Source organism: Lagenorhynchus albirostris, chromosome 13 (genome assembly GCF_949774975.1).
Source record: "Lagenorhynchus albirostris chromosome 13, mLagAlb1.1, whole genome shotgun sequence".
Taxonomy (NCBI): Eukaryota; Metazoa; Chordata; class Mammalia; order Artiodactyla; family Delphinidae; genus Lagenorhynchus; species Lagenorhynchus albirostris.
The window spans coordinates 52043120-52070088 of NC_083107.1; the positions used below are offsets into that span (position 1 = coordinate 52043120).

At 47.2% G+C, this 26969-nt stretch overlaps 1 protein-coding gene across 1 annotated transcript in view; it reads right to left on the bottom strand.

The window, feature by feature from the left end:
- Window positions 1-26969, bottom strand: part of PRKCE (protein kinase C epsilon) — a 511185-nt gene that overhangs the window by 181316 nt on the left and 302900 nt on the right. The window contains exons 3-6 of the mRNA XM_060169905.1: window positions 12453-12612; window positions 10359-10393; window positions 8923-9008; window positions 5577-5706 (exon numbers count right to left, since the gene is read on the bottom strand). Coding sequence (XP_060025888.1) covers window positions 5577-5706; window positions 8923-9008; window positions 10359-10393; window positions 12453-12612 — 411 coding nt within the window. The remainder of the gene's footprint in view (window positions 1-5576; window positions 5707-8922; window positions 9009-10358; window positions 10394-12452; window positions 12613-26969) is intronic.

Here is a 26969-nt window from a genome sequence, read left to right on the forward strand (position 1 = left end):
TCTCTGCCTAAGGGGTTTCCCCCAAACAAGATGGCCTGTTCTTCATTACCCACGGGACAGTGACACTCTGCCCCTTAGCCCACAAAAGCAGGCTCGGATCACAGCTGTTACTAGGATAGGATCTGAGAGAGAGTCAGGAAGCCAGGAAGGAGATTCTTCAGGAATTTCCAGGACAGAACTTTCCCAACTGTACCTATCCTCCACCTCGGTACAGAGCTGCAGTCAGAGAGGACAGGCAGGAGTAGGGAGCCCACCGCAGATGGGGACCGGCAAACCAGGAGGGCACTGTGGATTGTGAATAGAGGTCTGGCTTTCTGTTAAATTGCCCACCGGTGCCTGATGACTTCAGGGCGGCTGTGCTGGAGACATGAGTGTGAGCTCATGGGCAGAAGAGAGGCGGGCAGTGACCCACAGGACACGTGAGAACCCCACATCTTCTTTAGAGAAGGAAACACAAATCCTAAGGTATTGGCAGTCTCTACCTCCACACGGAAATAACTCCATCAGTCAATGGAAAAACAAAACACAGGTGCAAAAGGACCCTAGGGAGTTCACTGTACAGGTGGTCAGGTTGGGGGAGCAGCACAGTTCAAATAAAGTGAAGAACAAAAAGGGTTCAAATGCCTCAGTGATGCTAATATTTGAACGTCTGAAGCTAATTTCTGGACTAATAGTGGCTGAGGGCTCAGACAGACCCTCAACGAGCCTGGAGAGAGACACAGCAACTTTGCCAGCACTCAAATCATAAGACAAAAGACAGGAGGGAACTCCCTGGCAGTCCAGTCGTTAGGACTCCGCGCTTTCACTGCCGAGGGCGCAAGGTTCAATCCCTGGTCGGGAAGCTAAGATCCCGAAAGCCACGGGGCACAGCTAAAAACAAAAACAAAACAAAACAAAACAAAACAACAAAGGACAGGAATGAAATATTTTGCCTTATCACTTAGTGCTGGTGTTTTTCTGCCCTGATTAAGGACTCAGTTACCAAAAATAGCCCGTGAGCATCCTCCAAGCGTCTGTCCCCTCTGGGCTGTGGGAGGGAGGTGGCAGCCCGGAGGACAGAGGCATCCCAACAGGCCCCTTGTTGTATCCCCTTTGCACACTGTTCTCCATTCTCCACCAGTAAAAAGGGGGTAATTATGTTCCCTCGCCCTGGCTGACAGAGGGACGATCCCTGAAAGAGTATATGCACCACACTTGAACCCATGTGGCTCAGGCAATTTTAGGCTGAAGGGAGAGTGACCAGGACAGTCTCATGGATCCTTCCCTATAGACCCAGGCTCGAGAGAAACTGGTTTCACTAAAAATACCTAAACCGATTATCGCCAGGAGCGCGACAGGCAACAAAGCTGAAGCCAAAGACCAGCAGGCCAAGTGGCTGGTGTCCCACCACGACCAGGGGAGAGGGGCTCCAGCCCAGGAGGCCAAGCCAGCCTGATCCAGCAGAGGTGAGGATCTGACGGAGTCTCCCCGAGCAGGAGAGGGCACGGAGCACGGGTCAGAGCCAGGGCAGGAGCCCGCTGCCTGGGTTTAACTCCAGCTCCATGGGGACTTGCTCTGGGACCCCGGGCAGGTAACTAAGTCTTGATTTCCTTTTCTTAGCAATCATAGGAGCGGAACCAGGCTTAGACCCAGACACGAGGGGCCCCTGCCCTGGCCCTTCCTGGCCTCTTCTAGTCATCAAACTCTCCACAGGGTAAGGGGCCGGCAGGGGCAGAAAGACTTGAGGTTGAAAAAGGATCAAAAGTGAGAAGCAAACACAGGGGATTGGCGGGGGGTGGGGGGCAGTGAAACCACTCTGTATGATACGTGTCATCATACATTTGTCAAAACCCATAGAGTATCCGACACCAAGAGTGAAATTAATGTAAATTATGGACATTGGGTGATTATGATGTGTCAATGTAAGTTCAGCGACTGTAAGAAATGTATCACTCTGGTGGAGGTGGTGATGGTGGTGGAGGCTCAGTGTATGTGGGGTCAGGGGGTATATGGGAAATCTCTGTACCTTCAGTTCAGTTCTGCTGTGAATCCAAAACTACTCTAAAAAAATAAAGTCTATTAATTGAGAGAGAGAGACAGGAACAGCAAGAGTAGGAAAGGAGCAAGGAGGAAATGGCCAAGTCATGGTAGCAGAGGAAAAGGACAGGGAACATCTGTGAACTTTTGCCGGGGGCCCTAAATTCTGAACAGCCTCTACCTTCTCGTCTCTGTGTGGCCTGACCCCCTCACGTTCCCCTGGGCTCCAGTGAACAGGAATCCTTGCTCTAGGCAGCCTCGTTCATCCCATCCTTTACTTGAGCAGGCTTGAGAGTGTTTCCTGCCAAAACAGAGCTGAGTACACCATCCCTGGGCCCTGCCTTCTCCCGGGGTCGTCCAGGGACCCACAGCCCTAGTTGCTGCGTCTGGGCATCTGGGCTGCTTTCTAAAGATATCAATATTTATGATATGACGAATCTTCATTTAGATTCCCTAGATAGATCAATAATTAATAGATTTACTAAAAACCAGACATGGCTTCATCAGAGTCCCGTCCAAAGCAGGCACTCTGCTTCCCAGCAACCCCACTCAACTTTCCAAAAAATGCATCACTCCTCTGAAAACATCTGAGATTCCTGGTGCATTGTTTTCTTTCTCTTCCTTTGTTTTAATGTCACGTAATGGCAAAAAGGATTTCGGGTAGGCCCTGTTTCTTTCAGGTCACGTGCTAGAATTCTAGAAAGGGAAATGTGAATGTCTGGGAAGCTCACACAGGACACGAGATGTGTCAGCAGCCAGCACTTCCTCCTGTCCTGGGGCAGGTCGTCCTCATTTCCCGCGATAGCTGTTTCCAACCCTGCTCACGCCTTCCACACCACCCCCACTTCTCACCTCAACTTTGAACAGGATCTCCTGTTTCAGAAATCCTTATTTTTATTTGCAATGCCCTCAAAAGATTCAGAACTTAAATGATCACTCTGCCTAATCACCTCCTCCTGGACTCCCTTCCCCAACATAGGACACATATCTGTACCCTGGCCTGGCCTTGAGGCTTTCCTTCCACTGGGAGAAGGGGTATCCATCTCTCTGTCCCTGTTCTGTCAATGGTCCCCTGTCTCTCCTGGCTCACCATTTCCACTGTCTTTTTCCTGATTATATAAAATAACCTGAAAATACTTCACCCTCCATTCTCACTTCAGCCTCTGCACTTGGGCATCCATCCCCACTGCCCCACCAAGACAGCTCCTGCTGAGGGCACTAGTGACCTCCCTGTTGTTAAATCCAACCCCATGTTCAACTTTTTTTTTAAGTTTTATTGAAGCATAATTGACCTACAACACTATGTTAGTTCCAGGTGCACAACACAGTGATTCAATATTTCTATACATTACAAAATGAGCACAATAAGTCTAGTTACCATCTGTCACCATACAAGGATACTACAGTATTATTGAGTCTATGCCCCATGCTGTACATTTCATCCTTGTGACTGACTCACTTATTTTGTAACTGGAAGTTTTTACCTCAATCTCCCTTACCTATTTCACTCCCCCGCCTCCCCCCCATCAACCACCTGTTTGTTCTCTGTTTCTATGTCTGTTTCTGTTTTGTGTTTGTTCACTTGATGTTTTATAGATTCCACATATAAGTGAAATCATACAGCATTTGTTTTTCTCTGTCTGACTTATTTAACTTAGCATAATACCCTCTAGGTCTATCCATGTTGTCACAAATGGCAAGATTTAATTAATTTTTATGGCTGAGTACTATTCCATTGTGTGTGTGTGTGTGTGTGTGTGTGTGTGTGTATATACATCTTTATCCATTCATCTATCAATGGACACTTAGGTTGCTTCCATATCTTGGCTATTGTAAATAATGCTGCAATGAACACAGGGGTACATATATCTTTCCAAATTAGTGTTTCTATTTTCTTCAGGAAAATACCCAGAAGTGGAATTGCTGGATCATATGGTGGTTCTATTTTCCCATGTTCTACTTCTTACTTTAATAACTTCTTGGAACCATTTGGCACTATCCATCATTTCCTTCTTTAAATTTTAAAAAAATACTCTCTGCTCTTTCGGCTTCCATGATGCCATCCCTTGCTACTTTTCCTCCTACCTCTGAGGTCTTTCCCTACCAGCTCCTTTGCACACTCATCCTAGGATGCTGGTACCCCAGCCCACCCCCCAGATTCCCAAGTTGTTTTCTTCTTTCTTCACACTCAAGGTACTTATCCTGGGGATGACATCTACTTTATAGGTTTAACTACTACTTAGACACTGACAAATCCCAAATCTAAATGCTCAGTCTAGACTTCTCCTCGGAGTTTCGATGAGAACGTCCAACAGTCAGACAGCTCCATGTAAACTTCCCACAGGCACCTCAAAGTTAACATGCCCCCAGCTCAACTCCACCATCACTGCCTCCAGCCCTGCCCTCCCTCACGTGTTCCCTGTCTCAGCGAGTAGTGTCGCCATCCTCCCAGTTGGATCTCGTCACTACAGCCAATAAATCACTCCTCGATACCTCTTAAGTGGGTTTCCTTCTTTATTCCCACCACAGCCAGCACCTTATTTCCAGTCCTCATAATTTCTCACTGGGATCCCTTCAATGACCAATTGGTTCATGGCTTCAGCTTTCCTTCTTATACTTTACCTCTTTCTCCAATTTTTCCACATAGGTATTTATCAATAATACATTCACTAATAATAAAATACTGATTTTATAACATAAAGTAATTTCATAAAATTTAATGTTTTTCATTTTTTAATTAAATTTAAAATTTAAAATAACCAAACACTGTTTTTAAATAATGTCCATGAGACGTTCCTGCCCAATAGTTTATGGTTGTCCAACTCTGTGAGCATGTTGGGACCAGTTTGCGAAACTGGACACTCTATCCAGGCCCCCAGGGTACGTCCCCACCTCCCCATATTACATGCTATAACCTGTGTCACTTAGCACTCATTTGAGCAGAAATCAATTCACAGGCAGGACAGCAGGAAACAGGAAGAAACTCAAGACTCAGAAGTCAAGGTTCAAACCCTACTTCTGCTCACAAGCTACATGACATGATCAAATTACTTAGTCTCTGAGCCCGTTTCCTCATGGGGGCCATGGGCATAATATAACATCTATCACAGGCCCACAAAGGATCAATAAGATGTGATAGTGCTTTAGCAGGGTTCCTTCCAAGAGTAAGCTCTGAACCACAGATGGTGACAGAAGAATCTCTATGACTTATTTCAGGGCCTAACTCTGAAAACTTTTCTTCCCTTCTACTCTAATGTATTTTTTCCTTAAATTTCTTCTGCACTTTCATAGGCTCATCTTGTCTCCCCAGCTTGTTCACTATCTTAAAAGATGGAGCCATGCCTTCCTTCTTCTGCTTCCCTCTACAGAGTCCCTTGAATGGCCTCTGCACAGAGACTGCTTAACAAATGCTCGGAGTAACTAATAAGGGCTTAGCGAGGGCTTGGGCTCAGTCCTCTGGCCAGGCCTGGAACGCGCTCTCAAGGCTACGAAAAGATTCTTTAAGAGGAGGGACATCAGGGTGCAGGTGCGGGGGGAGGAGGCCAGGACCAGCGCCTTACCTTTGCACTGCAAACCCTGCCGCAAGAGGCCCCAGAGCAAGGAGCCGCAGTGGTCGCAGAAGGTGGGAACCTTGTAGTTGTGGATCCCGAACTTGTGGGGCATGTTGACACTGAACCGCTGGGAGCCCACCTGCAGGGACGGCAAAACACAGGGTCACCGCTCAGCTCCTTGCTCTGAAAGCTGCCCTGGGAAAGAGGTGAAGAGAACCTCCCTGCTGGGACCCTTATCCCACTCTCTCTGCTGCTCTGCTGGACTCTGCTCCCCCACCAGTCCCCTCCGGGACTCCAGACCTCCAACTCCCATGGCACACAGCACTCAACCTGTACCTCACATTTTGACCTTAAAGAACTGTCATTATGTGCTTTTAATGCTGCTTGAGCACCAAAGCCTAGCTAGGCAGAGTCTTTCTGCAGCCTGATGGTGGATGTGGGATTCTGTGAACACCCAAGAACCCAGCACAGCCGTGGAAACTGTAGGTCATCAGTTAGGACCAAAAACCACCACGATGGAGATGGCTAACACTGAGTGGTGACCACTAAGGGCGCTGAGGCGTCGGTGCTGACCACAGGCCACGCACCACCAGCTCAGTTAAACCTCACCACCACCCTACGGGGTGGGCACGAGTTGACAAATGAGGAAATTAAGGAACAGGGAGATTAAGAGATGGCCTGCAGGCGGGTGCGTGGCAGAGCCAGGATTTGAGGCTGTGGCTCTGAATTCAGGGCCCAGGCTTTTTAACCACTATGCTGCCCCTCATTATTTAAAAGGAGTAAAGAGAAGGTGGCAAGACGGAAGGGCAGAGGATGGGGGAGAGGAGTCCAGGCATCTGATCTGCAGGCCTGGGTCTGCCACCAGCCTCCTGTGAGGTCTCAGGAAAGTTTCCTGACCTCTCGGGGCTTTGGATTCCTTATCCAGCAAAGAAGGATGACACCCCCAACCCACCTAATACGACAAGATTGTGGGGTCAATGACACGCTGGGGGTGGAAGAGGTGGGAAACATTAACTGAAGCAAGACGTCAGCAGGGGTCTCCCTCTGCCCTCTAAGAGACGCTCTCCACCTACTGATACATCTCTAGCCACACAAACAAAATCTGCCCCTCTCAGGACAGCAGGGCACCATCACCTGAGAGCCCCTGGGCTCGAGAGAGCATCACTCTTGCTACTCCAGGCATCAGGGACAGCGCACAGCAGAGGAGCTGTCCTTGGCTCACTGCTGCCCGGTGAGTGAAAAGCCCTCATGGGGGTCGTGAGAGCTGGGCACAGACGTGAATGTGAACACAAACACCGAGGTATGTGCACACACACCCTCAGGGTCACTCAGCTTCATATCAACCTCCTTATCACCCGGCAACAAGGAAGGGCTGGTCCTGCCGCTGCACCAGCATCTTACTGAGCCCTGCTTGAGGTGCATCGGCTGTCTACTGTGCACTTACCCCAGTACCAGCATCCCAGTATTTACTGAAAACAATCGTGCCCACCCCTCCGCAGATTTGCAGCATAGGTGTGCCTATTTGTGAATATAAATAAACCTGTAGAGGTTCGCAGTTCATAAGATTTACGAGACTGTTTTTTTTTTTTTAACTTACTGAGACTTATGAGATCCTTGAAAGCAGGAATCATGTATTCCTCTTTATTTCATTGGGACATGGAACAATTATCTGACATACAGGAAGTGCTCAATAAACGCTCAATAAAACGTCCATAAGAAGGAAGACAGACAGACAGCAAGCTAATCATCTTTTTCTTTCATTTACTTAAACTAATGAGGGTAACAACATACTTCGGGTTATGATCCTAGACCAGGAGCCAGGAGACCCGGGTGACAGTGACTTGCAATTTCTACCCTGTCAGTAGAACCTCTGTAAATAATTTTGGTGCTTTGTACTGTCTGCCCTCCAGGGACATGGGACACTCAATCTAAGCCTCGTCCCTTCCTGATTTCCAGAGATGGCGTGAAATCACAAGGAGATAAAAGATGGAAAATGCTTTGGATGTTGAGATGTCACTTGGCTGAATTCTTTTTAAGAAGCAGGTAGAAGATCTCTATAGGTGACTCCTTTTAGAAGCCAAAGTATAAACCCATTTGATTATAAACCCTGGTGATTATAAATCCACCCAAGGCCTCTCTGACTCCCAAATCTAATGGCCTGATTATACAGTATTTATTTATTTCACCGAGAATTAAAATCATGTATTTGAAATCAATTGTCATGAACACAGATAACTTCTCTACTTAGATTCACACCTGTCATCTTCCCCAAAAGGTTTTTTTTAATTTTTTTTTTAATTTTTTTTTTTTTTGCGGTACGCGGGCCTCTCACTGTTGTGGCCTCTCCCGTTGCGGAGCACAGGCTCTGGACCCGCAGGCCCAGCGGCCATGGCTCACGGGCCCAGCCGCTCTGCGGCATGTGGGATCCTCCCAGACCGGGGCACGAACCCGTGTCCCCCGCATCGGCAGGCGGAGTCTCAACCACTGCGCCACCAGGGAAGCCCCCCCAAAAGGTTTTTACATCTGTTAGTAGAACCACTCTTCTCCTAATCACTCAGGAGAAACCTGGCTTCAAGTCGAATCTTCTCTCTTCCTTACCCCTAACAACTTCTCTAACAGTCAATCTAACACTAGTTTCTAAGATTAAGAGAACACAGTGGTCAAGGGCTCAGACTCCGGAACTGACTAGCTGGATTTGAACGTGGCTTTTTCATATACTGGGCTGTGAGGTTTGGGGCAAGTTAATTTGACCTCTCTATGCTCCTATTCTATCTGTTGGAAAGTGAAGGTAATAACAACATGGATTTCGTTAAGGTTGTTAAGGCTTTAAAAAACATACGATAAAGTGCTTAAATCAGTGCACAGCAAGTACTCAATGAATGTCAGCTATTATTGTTATTATTGCGGTTCTTTCAGGCTCCTGAGTGTTTCTTAGATTTGCTAATCCCACTCCATTTCCCCATCACCTCATAAAGATAAGGTTCCCGCTTGCATGTTGTCTCTTATTACTTATGAACTGTGTGGATCCCTTGACATGCCAGTGAGCCCCTTCACTGTTCCGATGAGATAATGACATAAAATAACTCACATTTTCCTTGTGGTCTTTCATTTGGGGATCACACAGCTCTTGGCATCCTATTCACACACCTAAACCCGACTCTGAGCCACACTCATTCCGTAGGCTGTACCTCATATTGGAAGACCGTGGACAACTCCCTTCATTTTTGATCAACACAATAAAGACAGCAGCGGGACCTCAAAGAGATAAGGTTTCTCTTGGGGACCACAGAGGAGGCAGTGGAAGGTGGGGATGGCGGTGAAGAAAGCCCAGAATTTCAATGCTATAAATATTTACCTCGTCAGGAGTTTCCTGTTTCTTTAATCCAGCGCACTTCGTAATTATGAGCTCATGGCATCGCTTGTGGACCACGCAAGTGCAAACTGCAAAGAGCAAAACATGAGAGGGCTGAGCGACAAGTAGGGGCAGAAAGGTTCCAACCTGAGATTCGATTAGGTCTCTGCAGAGGAGCGGGGGGGTTGGGGGGGAGCCGCGCCCTTCTGTCTCTGTAGCCAAGTCTTAATGTAACGCCCTACCTGAAGCCCTTTATGCAGTCATTTCAAAGCACTCTGCCATCAGAGCCATTAGGGTTTCCTAAGTGCTCTGGAGAAGAATGGACCATTTATATCCAAAGGGCATCAGCAGTTTCCTCTAGTTTCAGGAGTATCAATCAATTTTCTTGCTTCTCTAGGCCAAGGCCAGGGAACAATGGCCAGCCATGAAGCACTGTCTACCCAGGGAACTGCCGCTCTGAATGTGCTCCATTCAGGGTCCCACCAGGGTTGGCTGGGGTGACAGGCAGGCCGGCCGGCAGCAGGCAAATGGATGTTTTGTGGCACAGAAGTGCTCTAGCTTCTTGATCTGCTTGTGCCCTTCTGTGCCAAACAAAAATTTCATTTAATGTAATACTTCCCCAAGAAGTGGCCTAGAGCTCCGTCTTTAGTGTCACGGGCCATTCTGGGCAGGAGGTAGCTGCAAGTAACCTAAGAAGTCTCACGTGTGTAACTGCATACATGCTACCCCCGAGACACAGTCATGTCCCACAGAAGCTACCCCAGTCCCCCAGGGGTGAGACCCAAGTCAACCAGTGGCTGGGCGAGGAGACGGCATGGTCTCCCAGCTCCAACCACGGAGAAACCTCAACATGACCTCATCACATACCCACCATCCAGTTCTGGACAACTTAACCTCGCATCTGTAGTCAGTTAACTGGGGAAAAAAACAAACCCTCCCATACTTTCAAGTGACTGTTAAATGTTTAAGAGCTAATGACGGCACTGAAGAGACAAAAAAGAGAACCAGCAAGGACCATTAGTGATACTGAATAAAACAAGCTGGCGAGGGAGCTTCTTCAGGGAGTGGGAGAGTGAGGGAGCTGACAGAACACACAGAACCCGGCTCACGACACAGGCGGCCTCTAATGGGCATCTTACGGAAGTTTTACATTTCATGGGGAAAGAAGGTGCACCAGAGAGGCTACAAAACAAGGCTGAGACCCCTGGGACACCTGCAGATGGTGGTCCCGCACATCTGCTCCCACACAATTATGGGGGAGAGATGGCCAGGCAGGGACAAAGGAAAATCAGGGCCTTGCTTTGTGGGGAGGCAGCGTAAGCGTGCACAGCGTACAGAGCTCTGGATGTCACCCAACCCAGCACCCGCCTCCCACGAGCAGGGGTGATCTGGATCGACCTGGGGGCCCCAAGGATTTACTTCATACAATACCCTCTTACCTTGACATTGGTATCCCTGCTTTCCTATGACACCCCTGAAAAGAAGAACACGGCCCTTTAAGAAGATGAATTTCAGTAGGTCAAAAGCCACACAAAGCCAGCCCATTCCCATCATTCCAGTCGCTGCCCACAGTGCACCAAGCACACTGGAGGCCACCCAGCAGTGGGGTAGTGATCTCACTCCCAGTTGCAGGGTGCCTTAAAATGACTCTCTCTGAAGGCCACTGGGTGCAAGGTTTGGTCAGTGTCAGGGCTCAGTTTCCTATACAAACAACCATTCCAGGGGCTCAGCTGTGCTCTGGAAAGCCACGAAGACTCTGCTTGCTTTCCACAGGCCTCAAGGCGTCGAGTGTGCCCTTCCTCATGGATAAACGTGGAGGAGGGCTGTCGCTGGCAGGCACAGTCCCTGAGCATTGCAGAAGCAGCCAAGGGCTATGGGGCAGTCTGTGGCCAGGACTGGGAGCTCAATCTACCACCTGAAGGTCAGCACCAGAGAGTCCTTCCATGGCCAGAGTAGGGTACCCCTAGGGCAGGTTTAGGGTCAGCCTGGACACAGAACAACCCAACCCACCTGGCCTGAGCCCTGTCCTCGGGGCACCGTCACCAAGTGGTCAGCTCCCTGCAGTGAAAGCCCAGCCCACCGAAAGGGCCAGAAGTCATTAGGGCTGCAGCTAAGGAAGCCTAGAGTTGAGTGGTGCTGGCCATGGGTTAGAGAAGACCCGAGTCTCTAAGACTAAGCTTTCAGAACCTGTTGCCCCTATTCTTGACCAAAATACAGAGATGGAGGTCAGATGGTTGGCAGCCCCAGGAATGAGACACGTCTGAGGGTGGAGTGGGGCATTATTTCTGCTTCAGTCAGGTTGACTTTGCTCCAAGCTGTGTCACCTCAGATGTCCACGCCAACCTCTATGATTAGTTCTAGAACACCATGAGGATGAGATGAGGCTTTCCTGGATACCATGGGAATCCAGGGGGTCCTCAGTGCAATTCGAAATGTCCCTCTTCTGGGTTCATGTTGCAGTGTGGGCTTGTTCACTTTCCCCTGCAGGATCCCAGTGTGTTGGCAAACTCCACATCAGTTTCAGAGAGGATGCCCGGAAGACTGAGCATGAGCTATTAGTCGTGCTTACCAGGGGTGGAATCAGGCCTCTGACACTTCCTAGCTGGGGGGCCGTAGAGTGGTCTCGTTTCTGAGCCTCAGTACTGTTGTTAGTGGAATGGGGTTCATAATACATAGCTCATAGGATGCTGGGAAGAGTTAATTAGAGATTTCCAGAGCCAAAGAGAGACCCTGGCACATGGTAGGTATTCATCAAAAGTTCCCTGCTTATCCCCAAGGCCAGTGTTCCTTATGTTTCTCCACCTCTCCAAAAGGCCTACTACTTACCTATCTCTGCCTATCAAAATCCTAGTCATCATGAAAGGAGAAATGCCACCTCCTCCAGGAAGCCTTCCCTGAGCACTCCAGGCAACGCTCCTCTCTCCCTCCTCTGAAATCTTAGCATCCTATCAGCACCAGTGTTATGACAGTTACTAAGAACTGCTTTGTATTATAAATACTGGCAATCAAATATTTTAAGCTTATTATGGAAAAATTCAGATGTATATTAGAAGAGAGAGATGAATATAGTGGACCCTCATGTACCCATCACCCAGATCCAACAACGATCAATACATGGCCAGCCTTGTTTCATCTCTACCCCTGGCCCCTCGCCCCTCCTTCCAGCTTATATTTTTCCTAAACAAATCTGAGACATCCTATCATTTCATTTGTAAATAATTCAGCTTGTCTCTCTAAAAGATAAGGATTTTTTAAAAAAACAAACCACAATACCATTATTGATTATAAAATCTTAACTCCTTAAATATGATGTATGATATGATCCTAAGTACAGAGGCACCAGGAACCAGTTTCTTCTTTCTATCTACCCCCCCAAGCACCACTCAGCCTTCCAGAAAAGTCTTCTGTAGTCAGAAGAAGAAATAAAGCACATCAGCATTTTTTACATAAAGTTTCTAATCTCCTGACCCATTCCCCCCACCTCTCATTGCCAAGAAAGCATAACTAGAGGTTTCCAGGAAAGAGGGCCTTACCAGATAAAATCCCTGCAGTGGGAACAGTAGGTGGGCTGTCGAAGGTAGGTAGCCATGAACTTGTGGCCGTTGACCTGGTGGACCCTGCGCCTGACAGCCCCCTGCCGCTTCCTGGGCCGCATGCGCTCCCGGAACACGCGTTCTTCATTGTCTTTGGGGGCTGGGGAAGGATAAGAGCACAGGAGAAAACACAGTCTGGATTAGCGTCCCTTGAAATAACCTCCTGCAGGAGAGCTACTCCAGCCTCAGGGATATGGAGGTAGAAGGGGGCATGGGCACAGTCTCCACTGGTCGAGGGACTCAGGGGTCTGAGGAGCCTCACCGCTCAGCTCCAGCGAGCAAGCACCCCGTGATGGGAAGGTTCAGACTGTGCACTTTGCCATGACAGCTGCACTCAGCATCCATCCCAATCCCAGTCCTGCTCCAGGTCTGGCCGCTCCACTCCTCCCCACACCAGCTACATGTTGCAAGGGTGCAGGGTCAGAAGGCTCAGCGTTCAAATCTCCCTGAAACTTCTGAGTAGCGTGACCTTGGACTGCTGGTGTTCCTGGCCCAGAGCCTCGGCGGGCACTGTCCTCTGTCAATGGGGATAACACCAAGGGGCGTGGCCTGGAGTCAGTGGTGTGACTTCCCTCCACCCCCGGCTGCCTAATAAACCTGACTTTTCTTCCTTCTCCCTCTTACCTAGACTAGGACAATAAAGAGCCTTTCCCCAAAGGTTAAAAGGAGAGGGAAATAAAACACTGTGAAAGCAGACAGTTTCCAGAAGGCTCAAGAACCACCACCATGGGCTTGAAGACCCTACTGGAGACAAAAAGAGCTTCCTCATTTCTTCCTTCCCTCCCCTTGGAAGCCTGTCCCAAACCTAAGGACACCCTGCAAAGGGACAACAAAAATAATAATAAAGATTGTTATAGACTGAATGTTTGTGCCACCCCTGCCCTCCCCTCCCCATTCACATGTTAAAGCCCTGAACCCCAGTGCGATAGCATTTGCAGGGGGTGCCTTTGGGGGGGTAATTAGGTTTAGATGCAGGCATGAGGGTGGGGCCCCCATGATGGGATTAATACTATTACAAGAAAAGGAAAAGTGGGACTTCCCTGGTGGTCCGGTGGGTAATACTCCATGCTCCCAATGCAGGGGTCCCCATTCGATCCCTGGTCAGGGAACTAGATCCTGCATGTATGCCACAACTAAGAGTCTGCATGCTGCAACTGAGAGTCCACATGCCTCAACTAAGACCCGGCGCAGCCAAAATAAATAAATAAATATTTAAAAAGGAAAAGACCTGAGCTGGCTCACTCTCTGCCATGTGAGGACACAGTGAGAAGGTGGCTGTCCACCAGCCAGGAGGAGAGTCCTCACCAGAACCCAACCATGCTGGCATCTTGATCTCGGATGTCCCACCTCCAGAACTGTGAGAAATAAATATCTGCTATCTAAGCCTCCCAGTCTATGGTATTTGTTGCGGCAGCCTGAGGAGACTAAGACGGTGATGATAATGGCTAATGTTTGTCGAGGGCTTACACTCTGGCAGGTACTATGCTAAATGCATGACATGTGTCATCACAACAACCCCACCTGAGGGGTACTGCTATTACCCGCCTTTTGCAGGTGTGCAGGCTGAGGAATGAAGAGTTCAAGTAGCCTGTTTCTGTTAATACAGCTGTCTAGTGGTGGAGCCCAGATTCTAACCCAGAGAGGGAGATGTCAAGGTTCCACCGGCCACATGCTGCTCTGAGGGACAGCCCACTCTCCCTACAGTAAGTCCCCAGAGCTCTCACGGGGTGGCTCTCGTTAAGGAAGAGCTGCGCTGCCTGTGGCTTTCCCGAGGGCAGGGGATACAGGCTATAGGTCTCCTACTAAGCTCCTGTCACTCTCAAGTATGCCCTGGAAGGTCACCTGCATGGCACAACTGAAAATGCACGAGGAAGGTTCCGTGCCCCCCAAATCCCCCCTGCACCAGCCAGTGCCCAACACTCCAGCATAACAGTGTCAGTCCTCAGGGGAACAAGCTTTGCTCCTCCTGGCCTCTTTGACAATAAGGTTCCCTGCAGCGGCGGTCATGTGTGTGAGCCAAACATCTGTTTAATCCAAGGGCATCTTGTCAATCCAGAGAGGGTAGGGGTGGAGAGAAAATCAAACTGAAGGAGGAAAAAGGCAAGAACGACGGGGAACAAATGCCTAGCGTGTGCTTTTAAAGGGAAGCAGCCTGCAAGCAAACAGGCAGGGCCGTTGACTGGAGGCTGCCCTCTGCGCTCCCAGGCTGCATCCTCAGCAGTGCCCCTGATGACCCAGACGGGGGTCTGCCTGTGGACCTCCTGCTTCATAGCCCCCACCCTGCCTGGGTTTCCTTTTTAACTGGTGTTTATTGTTTCAAACAGTCTCTGACACCGACTACCTCTGGGTATAGAAAGCCCACTACCTCCTACTTGGCCACAACCTAGGGGGTGAGACCCAGCTGAGCAGATTCTCACAGGAAGATCCCAGTTCTAACTAGAGACATCTACACACACACACACACACACACACACACACACACACACACGCGACAATCATCACTCAACTGTACAATTAGAGGTGACTTTCATTTCTGCTTCCTACTTTTCGGTATATTTAGACTATTCTATTTTTATAAGCTGGAAAAAATGTGGTATGTAAAAAAAAACAAATCTTTTCAATAGCCCTTACTTGCTACAAACCTGATCTACAAAAATCCAAACCCCAAAACTCAGCCCTGGGCAGCTCAGGCCAGGGGATGTGGATTCTCTTTGTACAAGGCACCCTTCAAATTCTTTCAAAGAAGGATTCACCACGGAATATATGTCAACAGTAAGCCCTAATGTGTTTAAGATGCAATTTGATTTACGAATCTCTCAGATTTGCGAGTCATTTTGATCCTGGAAATTGTGTTTTCAGGTAAAATGGTGATGAGTTCAATCTAGTCTTCTCAAGGGAGCACTGCTGTAACGGGGGTGATAGGGCTCCCTGACGGCCTTATTTCTCAACCTTTTAGAGAAATGACCACAGCAACCAAACTGAACATTCTAAACTGTGTTTACACTGATTTAATAGATAAATGCAGCAACCAATTAATTTAATTCCATTTACTTTTAAGACCTCTTGGTGGGGTGCACTGACACCAGGGGAGAAGCTGCTTCAAGCCTGCAGAGGGTGGGGGCTGGGGGATGGGAGGGTCTGGGGCGCAGGGTAGATAGAGAGCCAAGGACAGCTCCTGCTAAGGTGGGGTCTCTCTGATCTAACGTCCCCAAAGGGTTCCGTTACCCTGCCCCAAAGCATATGCGCCCTGCCTTTTGAAAGTCAGATTCTGCATCCAAGATGTGGGGAGACAAAAGGCTACAGGAGAGGAAGAACACAGGTAAACTTCATGCTCCAAGGAGGCCTGCACACAAAGCTTCAGGAGAAAGGGGGTGGGGCCCCTGGCTGATGAAAACACCCCCATTCCACACACCTCTGCACAGGGGGCCATGAGGTTCCGCAGCCCCAGAGAACCTCCCTGCTGGGCCTGGAGTCACTGCTAGCAATGGATCCCTTCAGCATTTCCCACTGATGTGAAGGGTCTCTATTAAAATGCAGCCTCCACGGGGAAGGGAGTAACGCAGTGTGTGTGTGCGCAGGCGCACTCACGCATGAGTAGGAAAGAGTGCACGGTGCAGGGGTAAAAGATTTATAAATACATATATATATTTCTGTGTATAATACCAATTACCATATATATCAAATACATCATGCATAATTTATATACTATATACTTACATATAATATAGCATAATATATTAATATATGTACGCCATTAACATATCATTATGATATATTATATTATGACATGATTATAATTATATTAATTACAATATATTATTGCATAATATGAAATACATGATAGACAGATACATAGTTTTGCCAAACCATTTGAAGCAACACTTCACCCCTAAATACATCAGCCTTTATCTCCTAAGAACAAAGACATTCTCCTACATAATCACAGTATCAGAGTCAAGAAATTTAACACTAACATAACTATCCAATATACAGTTCATATTCAAATCTCCCTGATTGTCCCCAAAATGTCCTTTATCGTTGCTGTTGTTTTCAAAAGTTTAATCCAAGAGCTAATTAGAGTTCATGCATGGCATTTGTTGCCATGTCTCTTTAATCTCCTAATCTAGAACAATTTTCTTGACTTTTTTTTTTTTTTTTTTTTTTTTTTTTTGCGGTACACGGGCCTCTCACTGTGGTGGCCTCTCCCGTTGCGGAGCACAGGCTCCGGACGCGCAGGCTCAGCGGCCATGGCTCACGGGCCCAGCCGCTCCGCGGCATGTGGGATCTTCGCGGACCGGGGCACGAACCCGTGTCCCCTGCATCGGCAGGCGAACTCTCAACCACTGCGCCACCAGGGAAGCCCGACATTTTTCTTTTATGATACATTTATGAAAAATATAGGATATTGTCTTATGGAACATTCTACAACTTGGATTTGTTTGTTCCCTTTTGATTAGTTTCCAATTCAATGGCAAGCATACCATAGAGATCTACGTATCAACAAATCCAAATATATTCATCAAGGGGCTTCCCTGGTGGCACAGTGATTAAGAATCCGCCTGCCAACGCGGGGGACACGGGTTTGATTCCTGGTCCGGGAAGGTCCCACATGCTGCGGAGCAACTAAGCCCATGCACCACAACTACTGAGCCTGCGCTTGAGAGCCTGCGAGCCACAACTACTGAAGCCCACGTGCCTAGAGCCCGTGCTCCACAATAAGAGAAGCCACCGCAAGAAGAAGCCTGCGCACAGCAACGAAGCGTAGCCCCCGCTCACCGTAACTAGAGAAAGCCCGTGCGCAGCAAGGAAGACCCAACGCAGCCAAAAATAAATAAATAGAAAAAAAATGTATTAAAAAACACAAAAAAACAAATATATTCATCAAGATCTTTATCTATAGATAAATGTGTAAATGACATGAACATAAAATTTATAGGAGGAGAAATATAAAATATTCACTCTTACTAGGAATTCTTAAAATGCAAAGCAGAGCAGTCTTGACATACCACTGACATACCGTTTAATGCCTAATAAAGAAACAAATTTGTTTTAAAATGGTATTATCAGCTATTTGGAAGGCTGCTGTGAAACTGATTTATTCATTCACTGCTAGAGGCAATGTCACATAATATTTTCAGAAGCAATATTACAGTACATAGCAAACATCACAAACAGATTCATAACCTCTGATTAAGCTTTAATTCCTAAGGAATTGCCAAGTCAATAATTAAACAGAAACTAAAAGCTATACACTTATAACTTATCGATGTTCCCCACGGCATGTCTAATCGGCCATCAAATAGAAATAACTTGACTGTCTCACATTAGGAGAATGGTCTAATGAATTATATTACATCTATAGCAATTTAAAAATGGTAGGGAAAGACTATGTAGGAACGTGGGGAAACAGAAGGCACAGGAACACAACCCTACGTAAAACACGTTTGCAGGCTGAAGGTAACATGAAAGTAAGAATTATGTTACATTAGGATGATGGGAGTATGTATTTGTGTATTTGAAAAAATGTTCTCTAATGCTCTTTAATGACTTTTAAAAGCAGTTCTTTCTGCCTAAAGCATTAGGTAATGAAAGGGTCCCTTGTGTTGCAGGAGTGGGGGGCTGCATGGCATGAACGAGGAGGAAAGGGCACCAGATGTTGGCATGGAGATCAGGAGAGCCAATATACATTTTATTGGCTTCCCCAATTGCCTGTGGTTCTGAACTGCGTGAAGAGTCACCCCACCTGCCCCTACATCTGCGACTTGCTCTGAAGGGTGCTCTTTGCCGTCACTGGATGCACTCGGCCACACCCACCTGGGGCAACGTTTCATTTGCCACAGCCCATGAGGCAAAACCAATGCTGGCTTTCCTCCCAGATGGCCCTTCCTGCCCTACACAAATCCTTTGTTTTATGGCTGCATCTACCACACAGTAGAAGGGGTGACTCAAGTGAGGGAAAGGCCAATGCAAAGTTGGATAACTCTCGTGAAACTTTCTGTGGAAATGAAGATCTTGGCCGGTCAGATACAGTGACAAGAATTCACAAAGGCATAAAGCTAAGGAGACACCCTATGAAGCAGCTGTGAGCTCCTCAGCAATTCCAAACTCTAACAACATTCCAGGAATGTTTTCTGCTTGGTTTGATTTGCCTATAAGCTCAATCTCCTAGGGGCTTCTAACACCAATAGGTACCTTACAGCCCCAGTGCTCAAAAGAATCTATGACAGGCTGCAGGCAAGTGGCAGGAGAAGCACAAAGAACCCACACCTCGCAGTTACTGTTCTGTTGACCAGTCTCAGCCGGTCCCTTTTCCTTGGGCTGAGACTTCTCAGTCTAGACCAGAGGGACACTCAGAGACACAGGGAGAGGCAGCCCCTGGCACCAAACCCTACGCCACCTCTTCTGGCCAGTCTGATTACTGAAGGTCTCACTGCTTCATCACCTCCCTCACCTCATCTCATGTCCTCCTGCACAAAAAGGGGGCTGAGCTGACCGGACTGAACACAGTCCCCCACACAAGGTCATGGGCACCCTTAACCTCAGTGCTCTGGGAATGCCTTTCGGTTAAAGAATATCTAGCAGGGAATTTCTAATAGGCTAACGCTGACGAACTCCCAGATGCCAGAACTTCCTCCCTGGGTATGTGTAACAAGGACTGCCAAACCCAAGGATCAAGCTTGCTCAAGACCCTTGAGCTGGGAGCCTGGACCAGTCAGAAGGACCAATATGCATGACCGGCCACCTCTGGGCACCAGTGTCATTCCTCACTGCAGGAAGGTCACCTACTCTTGATGTTCAGGGCACACAGGGGTCTTTTCCACAAGCAGGTACGTCATGGGTGGTCTTCATTATTTTTTCTGACCTCCCTCTTTTCACTTTCTCTTTCTACCAGTAGGGTTAAAATAGGTGCTGGGAGACTGGACAAATTTTGCCTTTGCCCCAGACTTGCTTTGTATCCTAGAACAAGTCATTTAACCTCTTTGGGCTTCTGTTTTCTCATCCATCAAGAAGAGCTAGTGCAATGGCTCTGCCTGAACACCAGGCTGGCACATTCTCCCCCAGGTGCCAACACGGCACCTCCTTACTGAGAGGGAGTGAAACTGCCTCATCGCCTGCCCAGCAAAGCCTACCCCTGCTGGGGTCTGGCTGCCTCCAGATGGTCCACCCCTGCCACTGTGAATAAAAGAGAGAGTCGTCATGGTCTACCCCAACCCCATCCATCAGAGGCTCTGGAGAAGCAGACTCCATCTTCAGACTTGGAGAACTCTCGGGAAGACTGGGCTGGGCAAGGAGCATTGACTCAGCTCTAGGACAAAAGCAGTAAGAAATGTGACTAGTTCGAAAAAGGCTGGGAATGTCCTCGGACGGCTCATCTTGGAACCCAAGCAAAGAGTGAATACAGTCTTCAAGGCAGGTTATTTCACGACACAAAGAATATAACTCAGCCATCCTGTTTTTTTTTTTTTTTTTTTGTGGTACACGGGGCCTCTCACTGGTGCGGCCTCTCCCGTTGCGGAGCACAGGCTCCGGACGCGCAGGCTCAGCGGCCATGGCTCACGGGCCCAGCCGCTCCGCGGCATGTGGGATCTTCCCGGACCGGGGCACGAACCCATGTCCCCTGCATCGGCAGGCGGACTCCCAACCACTGCAACACCAGGGAAGCCCCATCCCGGTATTTTTGTCTAAATAACTGTCAAATCTTGGATGATTCTAAAGCTGCGTGTATGGGCACGTGCTAAGCACCATTCTGAGCATCTTACATCTATGAGGTATTATTCTCTATACGAGGTACTGTTACACATCTATGAGGTACTATTACATATACATGAGGTATCATTACATATACACGAGGTATGAAAGCAACTTACACACACCCTCTAACATCTTGAGGTGGTATTCTTCTTGACTTACAAATGAAGAAACCAAGGCCCCAAGATGTTAATGACTGATTTGTTCAAGGTCACACAGCTAACAGTGAATGTCAGTTCAGGAATTCTCACCCTGGCCCATCCATTCACACCTCCCAAGGACGGTGGAATAGCCTAGATCCCTGGTACCCAACTGTGTGTATGGAAGTCTCTTCCCGGCTGCTGCCCACCCACCTCTCCACACATGCATCCTGCTCTCATCTAGAGACTTAGAAAAGAAAGCTAAAGGGGACTGATTAATTCATAACACACCCACATGGTAGAATTTAATGCAGTGGATTCAAAAAGCAGATATGCTAAGTCCACCTAGAAACAATAAGTAGAAAAAGAAAACTAGGAATCGCGTATAGTGTATATCTGAATAAAATAAGAAAGAGAAAAGGATAAATATCGTCAAAGAGCATAAGGAGAAATACACATTGAGACTTTCTGAAGGTTAAAAACCTGTACATCCTAAAAAATGTTTATTATGTGGATACTGGCTGGAAGGTAGGGCTCTGAGCACAGACTCTTGGCCACAACGGAAGGCGCATAGCCACTCTCTAAATTATTTTTCTCAAATACTTTGGATTTGGTCCTTAGTAGATGAGCCTCCACTAACGAAGCAAGGAACTACCATCACAGTCCGGACAACGGTGATTATGACTGGGGTGTGGGGAGGAGCTCCTGACAGACACTAAATGGAATTTTTCCCACTCAGTCTCTGAAGAGTTTACTTAATTTTCCCTCTCAGTAAATCTCTGGTTTAACTTTATGGACTTACCGTTAAAAATGCAAGATCACGGAAATAAAACAAAACAAAACAAAACAAAACTAGGTACTGAAAATCAAAGGAGCAGTGCCTTTTCATTTTATTTTCCATGAGGAAGATGGATTATAATATTTTCAAGTTGAAACAAATGCTACATGACAGTGAGTTTTAATGATTAAGTAAATATTTATGTGGTGCCGAAGACTATGTTCTACATGTTGTGCTCACACAATAAAGAAAATTTCTGTTCAAAACAGGAAAGAGGAAACAGCAATTAATTCCGCGAGTGAGATTAGTCTGTGCTATCTATGCCTTTCCAAAGAGCCACACAATGTGAAGCAGAAATGTCTAGGAGGAGAGGCTTGGAATTGTCTGCATGTGCTATTCTGTGTGTAATCTAATCAGAAGAGCACTGGTGGCATTTCAAGATTAGCATCTCAAATTTAATGTAAACCATTTTCTCCTTTCTCATCTTTACTTTCTGAATGACCTGTTTTGTGTTCATGGCAGGGCGTATGCTCTGTCCACTTATTTAAAATAAAGCTTAAGCTAGTTTGTGCTTTGCTGGGGGGAAAAAAAACGTGAAAAATCTGGACGCTTGACAGGGTAGGGAGAGTAGCGCTACGGTAAACTAAGGTCAAACCCAGCGGTGGCGGGACAATGGGATGGTCACTGAGGGAGAGCACACCAGGGAGAAAGGGGGCGGGCAGCCCCCCAATCCCACCACCCAGGCTCTGATGCAGAGCACATGGGGACATGGAGAACCACTGGAGAACAGTGATCGTCCTTAAGCAAGCAGGAAGTCTCCTTGCCTCCTGCCTGTCTGCATTTATTCATTCCCTCCCTTCCTCCCTCCTCCATCCATTCAAAATTACACACTGCAGTCACACTGGAACTACTACATGCTTCTGGTACCCAGGAAAAGTCACTACTTGCCAGGAGAAAAACCGCAGAGCAAAACCCCTCCAGGCAGACTTGCTAAATGCTCAAAGAGGCTTCTCATCCAGGGAAATCAGCCAAGGGCGGGGCCAGAGTCCTCACTGGTACCAGAGATGGTCCTATGATTCATATCACAGGAAACTTAGCTGCTGCTGAATTCCGGGGCACCTGAGCCCTGTGGAGCTCATGTCCACGAGGTCATGTCTGTGGTTCATGTTTCTAAAATGCTCTATTAAAAAATGCCTGTGGGAAAGCAGTGGCAGAAGTCTCAGCAGAGCATCTGTCCATCCCCAGGTGCTAGCTGGTGGTCACGGGCAGAGGGGTGGGGGGCGTCAATGCCAAGTGAAGGTTGACACCCCCCTTTTCAAATATATCACAAGCCTTTTAATGACAAGGTAGCCCGGCCAAAAAGGTTATGGGATTATTTACTGAAAAACCCACACCCATCAGTGTTGTTGCTATCAGCCGTTCGACATCATCCAGTCAGCGGCAGGCAGGATTCGGAAAGGTTCAAGGACAGTGACCTAAAAATGACACCCTCTAATGCCCAAGTGGTCCCCTTACCTCGTCACCCCAGGCTCCAGAGACCTTCTCAAAATTAACCGCCTGCACAATTTCCCAAAATGCCACAGTGTACTCACTCTTTACTTGCCCCAAACTCCTCTGTTTGCTAAGGCAGTTCTGCACTGTCACTAATATTTTAAAGTTAAAATTAAAAAGAAAAACCATAGCCTTTCCCAGAGAGATCTGAAGTCCTGAGCAGGGTTCCCAGGAAGTTGGCCAGATGGGTATTTATCAGGCTAACTAGGAAAGAAGAATAGTTTCAGGGAATCAGGAGATAAAAACAAACAAACAAAACAAAATAGGCAATGAAAGACCCGTAAGACAAAGGAGATGGAGAAAGAAGATTAAAAGAAGTACAGATGATTATTAAGTCACAAAGTCCAGGCTGGTAATTGGCCAAGTGAACCCCACACCTTTCCAGAAAGCAGATGGATTTGTCTTAAGTCACACAATCTATTCTCCCCATCCCTTGGACCACGAAGTGAGCTCACCTTCCTTCCACTGTCCCTCCAAGTAACCCAGGTCTAGCCAGTTTCCAGGGCAGGGTGTTGGGAGGATGGACTTTCCTTGGGAAGCTTAACACAGGTGAACAAGCCCCAGGTCCTTCTACAGATACAGTCATCATGGCCACAGTGCCCGTGGAACTTATATCTTCTCCCTTGGCTTCAAAAACCTGCTTAAATTAAACTTTTTCTGAAAAGTTTTATGTTCCATGGAGACTATGACCAGAATTCTACATGTAGAGAGAGGGATAAGGAGGTCAAAAACAATAATGCTTCCAATAACTGAAAGCGAAGCAATCCAGAATCCAACCCCGTGCCCCTTCAAGGTGCACAGGCTCTAACTACACACACACACACACACACACACACACGCACACGCACACACACACGCAATGTGTCCCACCCACCTGATGCCTCTTTCCAGGGAACACTGCAGTCTGGAAAAACTAATGAATTTCCAGGATTGCATCTTAGGGTCTCAGAAACTCCTATCTCCCCGTGAGATGTCTTCCAGAGAGACAGGAGAATGTTGGGGAAAGCAGAGTCACGATGTGAGGAGAAAAATGTATTTCTACTAGCTCTACAAAACAACAGAGACATCTGCTAAATTTGGGGTCTCATATCTATAAACTCCCATACACGGAAAACGAAAATCATCAAGAACAAAAGATGGGGGTGGGGGAGGGGAGAACCTTTTTTTCTTTCTAGTTTAATGAACCTAAGAAAATACTCTGAAGCCACAGATGCTTCAGGGAGACCCAGTTAGCTTAGGTCTTAGTGCTAATGAAGCACAAATGGAGATCAAATTCCCCAAATGAGTAAGTTATCTCTGTCCAGAGGGAACTGTGGACACAGGCCCTGCCTTGAATCTCAGCAAACTTCTCGCAGATATCCATTCTTGGTCACCAGGGCTCTCGGGAAGCAGTAGTTATGGCCAAATATTACCCAACTTCTCTCCTAAAAACCCAACTCCCGTCCTATACCTTCCTCCCTCAGGGCAGCCCCAGAGCTGTGTCTTTACTTACAGAAGACGGTACTTTCCTAAACTGGAAATCTGGGCCCTGAATACAGTGCAGTCACCTGCCCACCCTTTCGGTAGGTCTTGGCTTAAGCATTAACTGGGACTAGACAGCAAAGGTTAAGCTGCAGTTAAGGTCTACCACAGTCTTAAGAGTGTCAAGAATCCCTAGTGATGTTTTAGCGCTGGCCCTGGCCAAAGCACATCTCTGCAGTGCTAGTGAGTCTGGCTGCCCCTAATAGGTCGTGAGATGCCTAGGAGGAGAGAACTGAAATCTACCTAGAGGAAAGCCTTGAGAAGAAACTTCATTTTCTGGGAGAAAAAAAGAAAGGGTTGAATGAGAGGTATGGTGGCCGGTCTCCACAATGACCCCCAGGGATCCCTACCTCCTGGTATTAACACCTTCAATGTAGGCCCCTCCTACAATGACTAGAGATGCCCTGCTGACTCGTGTAACCAAAGAGATTTTGCAGAAATGACAGAGTGTGACTCCTGAGGCTAGGTCATAAAAGACAGCATTGCAGCTTCCACCTTGCTCTTTCTTGGATCACTCTTGGAAAGCCAGCTGCCATGTCCTGAGGACACGCAAACAGCCCTACGGAGAGGTCCGTTCGGTGGGAAACTGAAACCTCCTTCCAGTCAACACTGACTCATGAATCAGGTGTGTCAGCCATCCTGGAATCGGATCCCCCAGCCCCATTTGAGCCCTTGGTCAGCCACAGCCCCGGCCAACATCTTGACTACACCCTCACGAGAGACCACAGGCCAGAGCCATCCAGCTAAAGCTACTCGTGAATTCCTGACCCACAGAAACTGTAAGGAATAATACCAACTGCTTATTGTCTTAAGCTACTGAATTTGGGATAATCTGTTACTCAGCAACATATCTAATTCAGGAGGTAATAGATAAACCAAGCAGGAGAGACTTAGGGTAAACATCAGAAGGAAAATGTTTTAACTGTGAGAACTGTTCATTCAACTCAACCAATATTTACTGAGTGCCTCTGGGATGCTAGGTACCAGGCCTTTGTGTTACACATTTATCCTGCCTATGGGGAGGGACAAAGGGAAATAAATACTGAGAGGAGAGATTATATTAGAACCACGGTCACATGGATCCTGGCGCCTATGGAAAAGTGAGTTAGGCTGACCCGGCTCCTGAGATACTGGTGTCCTGAAAACCAAACGATCTCGGATACTTTCAGCTCCACTGTGTCAGCTTTATCCTTTAAGCTTGAGGCTTAAAGCCCTGTTAAAACACAGATCCTGTGGGAGGGCCATTATGAGTTTAGTACGAATGAATTTCAGATCCTTTTTGGGGAGTTTGTACTGGGAAGCTAGAAAAATCATATAGAACCTGCAGGGAGAGTGGGGTTAGGAGAGAAACTTTGGAAACTCTACAGTCTGAAGCAAAAGACAAAATCCATTTGTAAACAAATCTAATAATAGAAATAATAGGTACCATTTGCCGTACGGTGTGTGATTAAAACATGTTTTCTCTGCTTCTTGAAAGGATCCTGCAAGATCAGTATTATTCTCTCCACTATGCAAATGAGGAAACTGGGGCTAAGAAAATCTCGATAACTCACCCAAGGGTGCATCGTTATTAAGTGGTAGAGCCTGATTTTGTACCAAGGACTGTCGTGCTCCAAAGTTCACAAGTTCATGGTTTCCCCACCATGCTCCACATAGTAAAGAAAATAAAACGGACATTCTTCTCCCCTTTCTTCTTATATAGAAACTGGAAAAAAACACTCAAGAAAATCCAAGCGTGCTGTTTCTCTTATTCTAACAGGTGGTTTATAGATTTTTTTTTAAATGAACTTTCTTTCTCCAATGCTGTAAATGAAAAAGCTATGTGAAAAATTAATAGCAGATTGGAACGAGAGAGACCCATTTCTTTTAAGTGAATGTAGGGTTTAATGAGAAATTCTGAAAGTTGTTTTGGAAAACAGGCGGCTGGCGAAGTCACAGGAAATGAAAATTCATAGAGACGACAGACTCACAGCACACGTGCCAGAGAGCTCAGGGGGAGTGACAGGAACACGACCAGAGTCCTTGCTTTCAGCCGATTTGTACTGCTTCCAGGCATTTCCTACAGAATTGTGAAAGGCAGGAGGAGACGTGAGGTATGATGCAGGAGCAGATATACTCATCACATAGGCAACCACCTCCTGGAACAAAAAGTTTCTATCCGCTCGAGCCAAACAAGGAAGAAAGCTTTAGGTCAAGATGTTCCCCAAACCTGCCTCAAGCCAGCTTGCGGTCGGCAGGAACACGGGGCCACGAAGGAAAGCCTGTTCTCTTTTCCACATCAGTCCCCTCCTTCACTCCTGAGGCTACAAAAAAATTAGAAGTGAGAAGCTAAAATAGCAAGTGTGTGTGTGTGTGTGTGTGTGTAAGGTAGAAGTACTAAAATGACGATATGACATTATATCTTTTATTCTTTCAAATCATCTTCCCGAGATTGCAGTGGTGAAGAAGACAAGGCATCCCTCCTTTATTCTGGAGCTGCTCTGGCCACTCTGGTGAGCAGAGTCTGGCCCAAATGATCTACTGGAAAGGAGAGCTCTTAATGCATCTACTGCTGAATGGGTAGAACAGGACAACAATTTTGTTCTTGCACTAGGGAAGCTTGGGTTTTTTTTAATAAGCTCGCACAATATTCTTCCCCCTTATTTGCTGCTCAAGAGGACACCAGTTGATTTCTGGGTGAGAGCAACCTGAAACTTGACAAATCATTAACCAGAACTT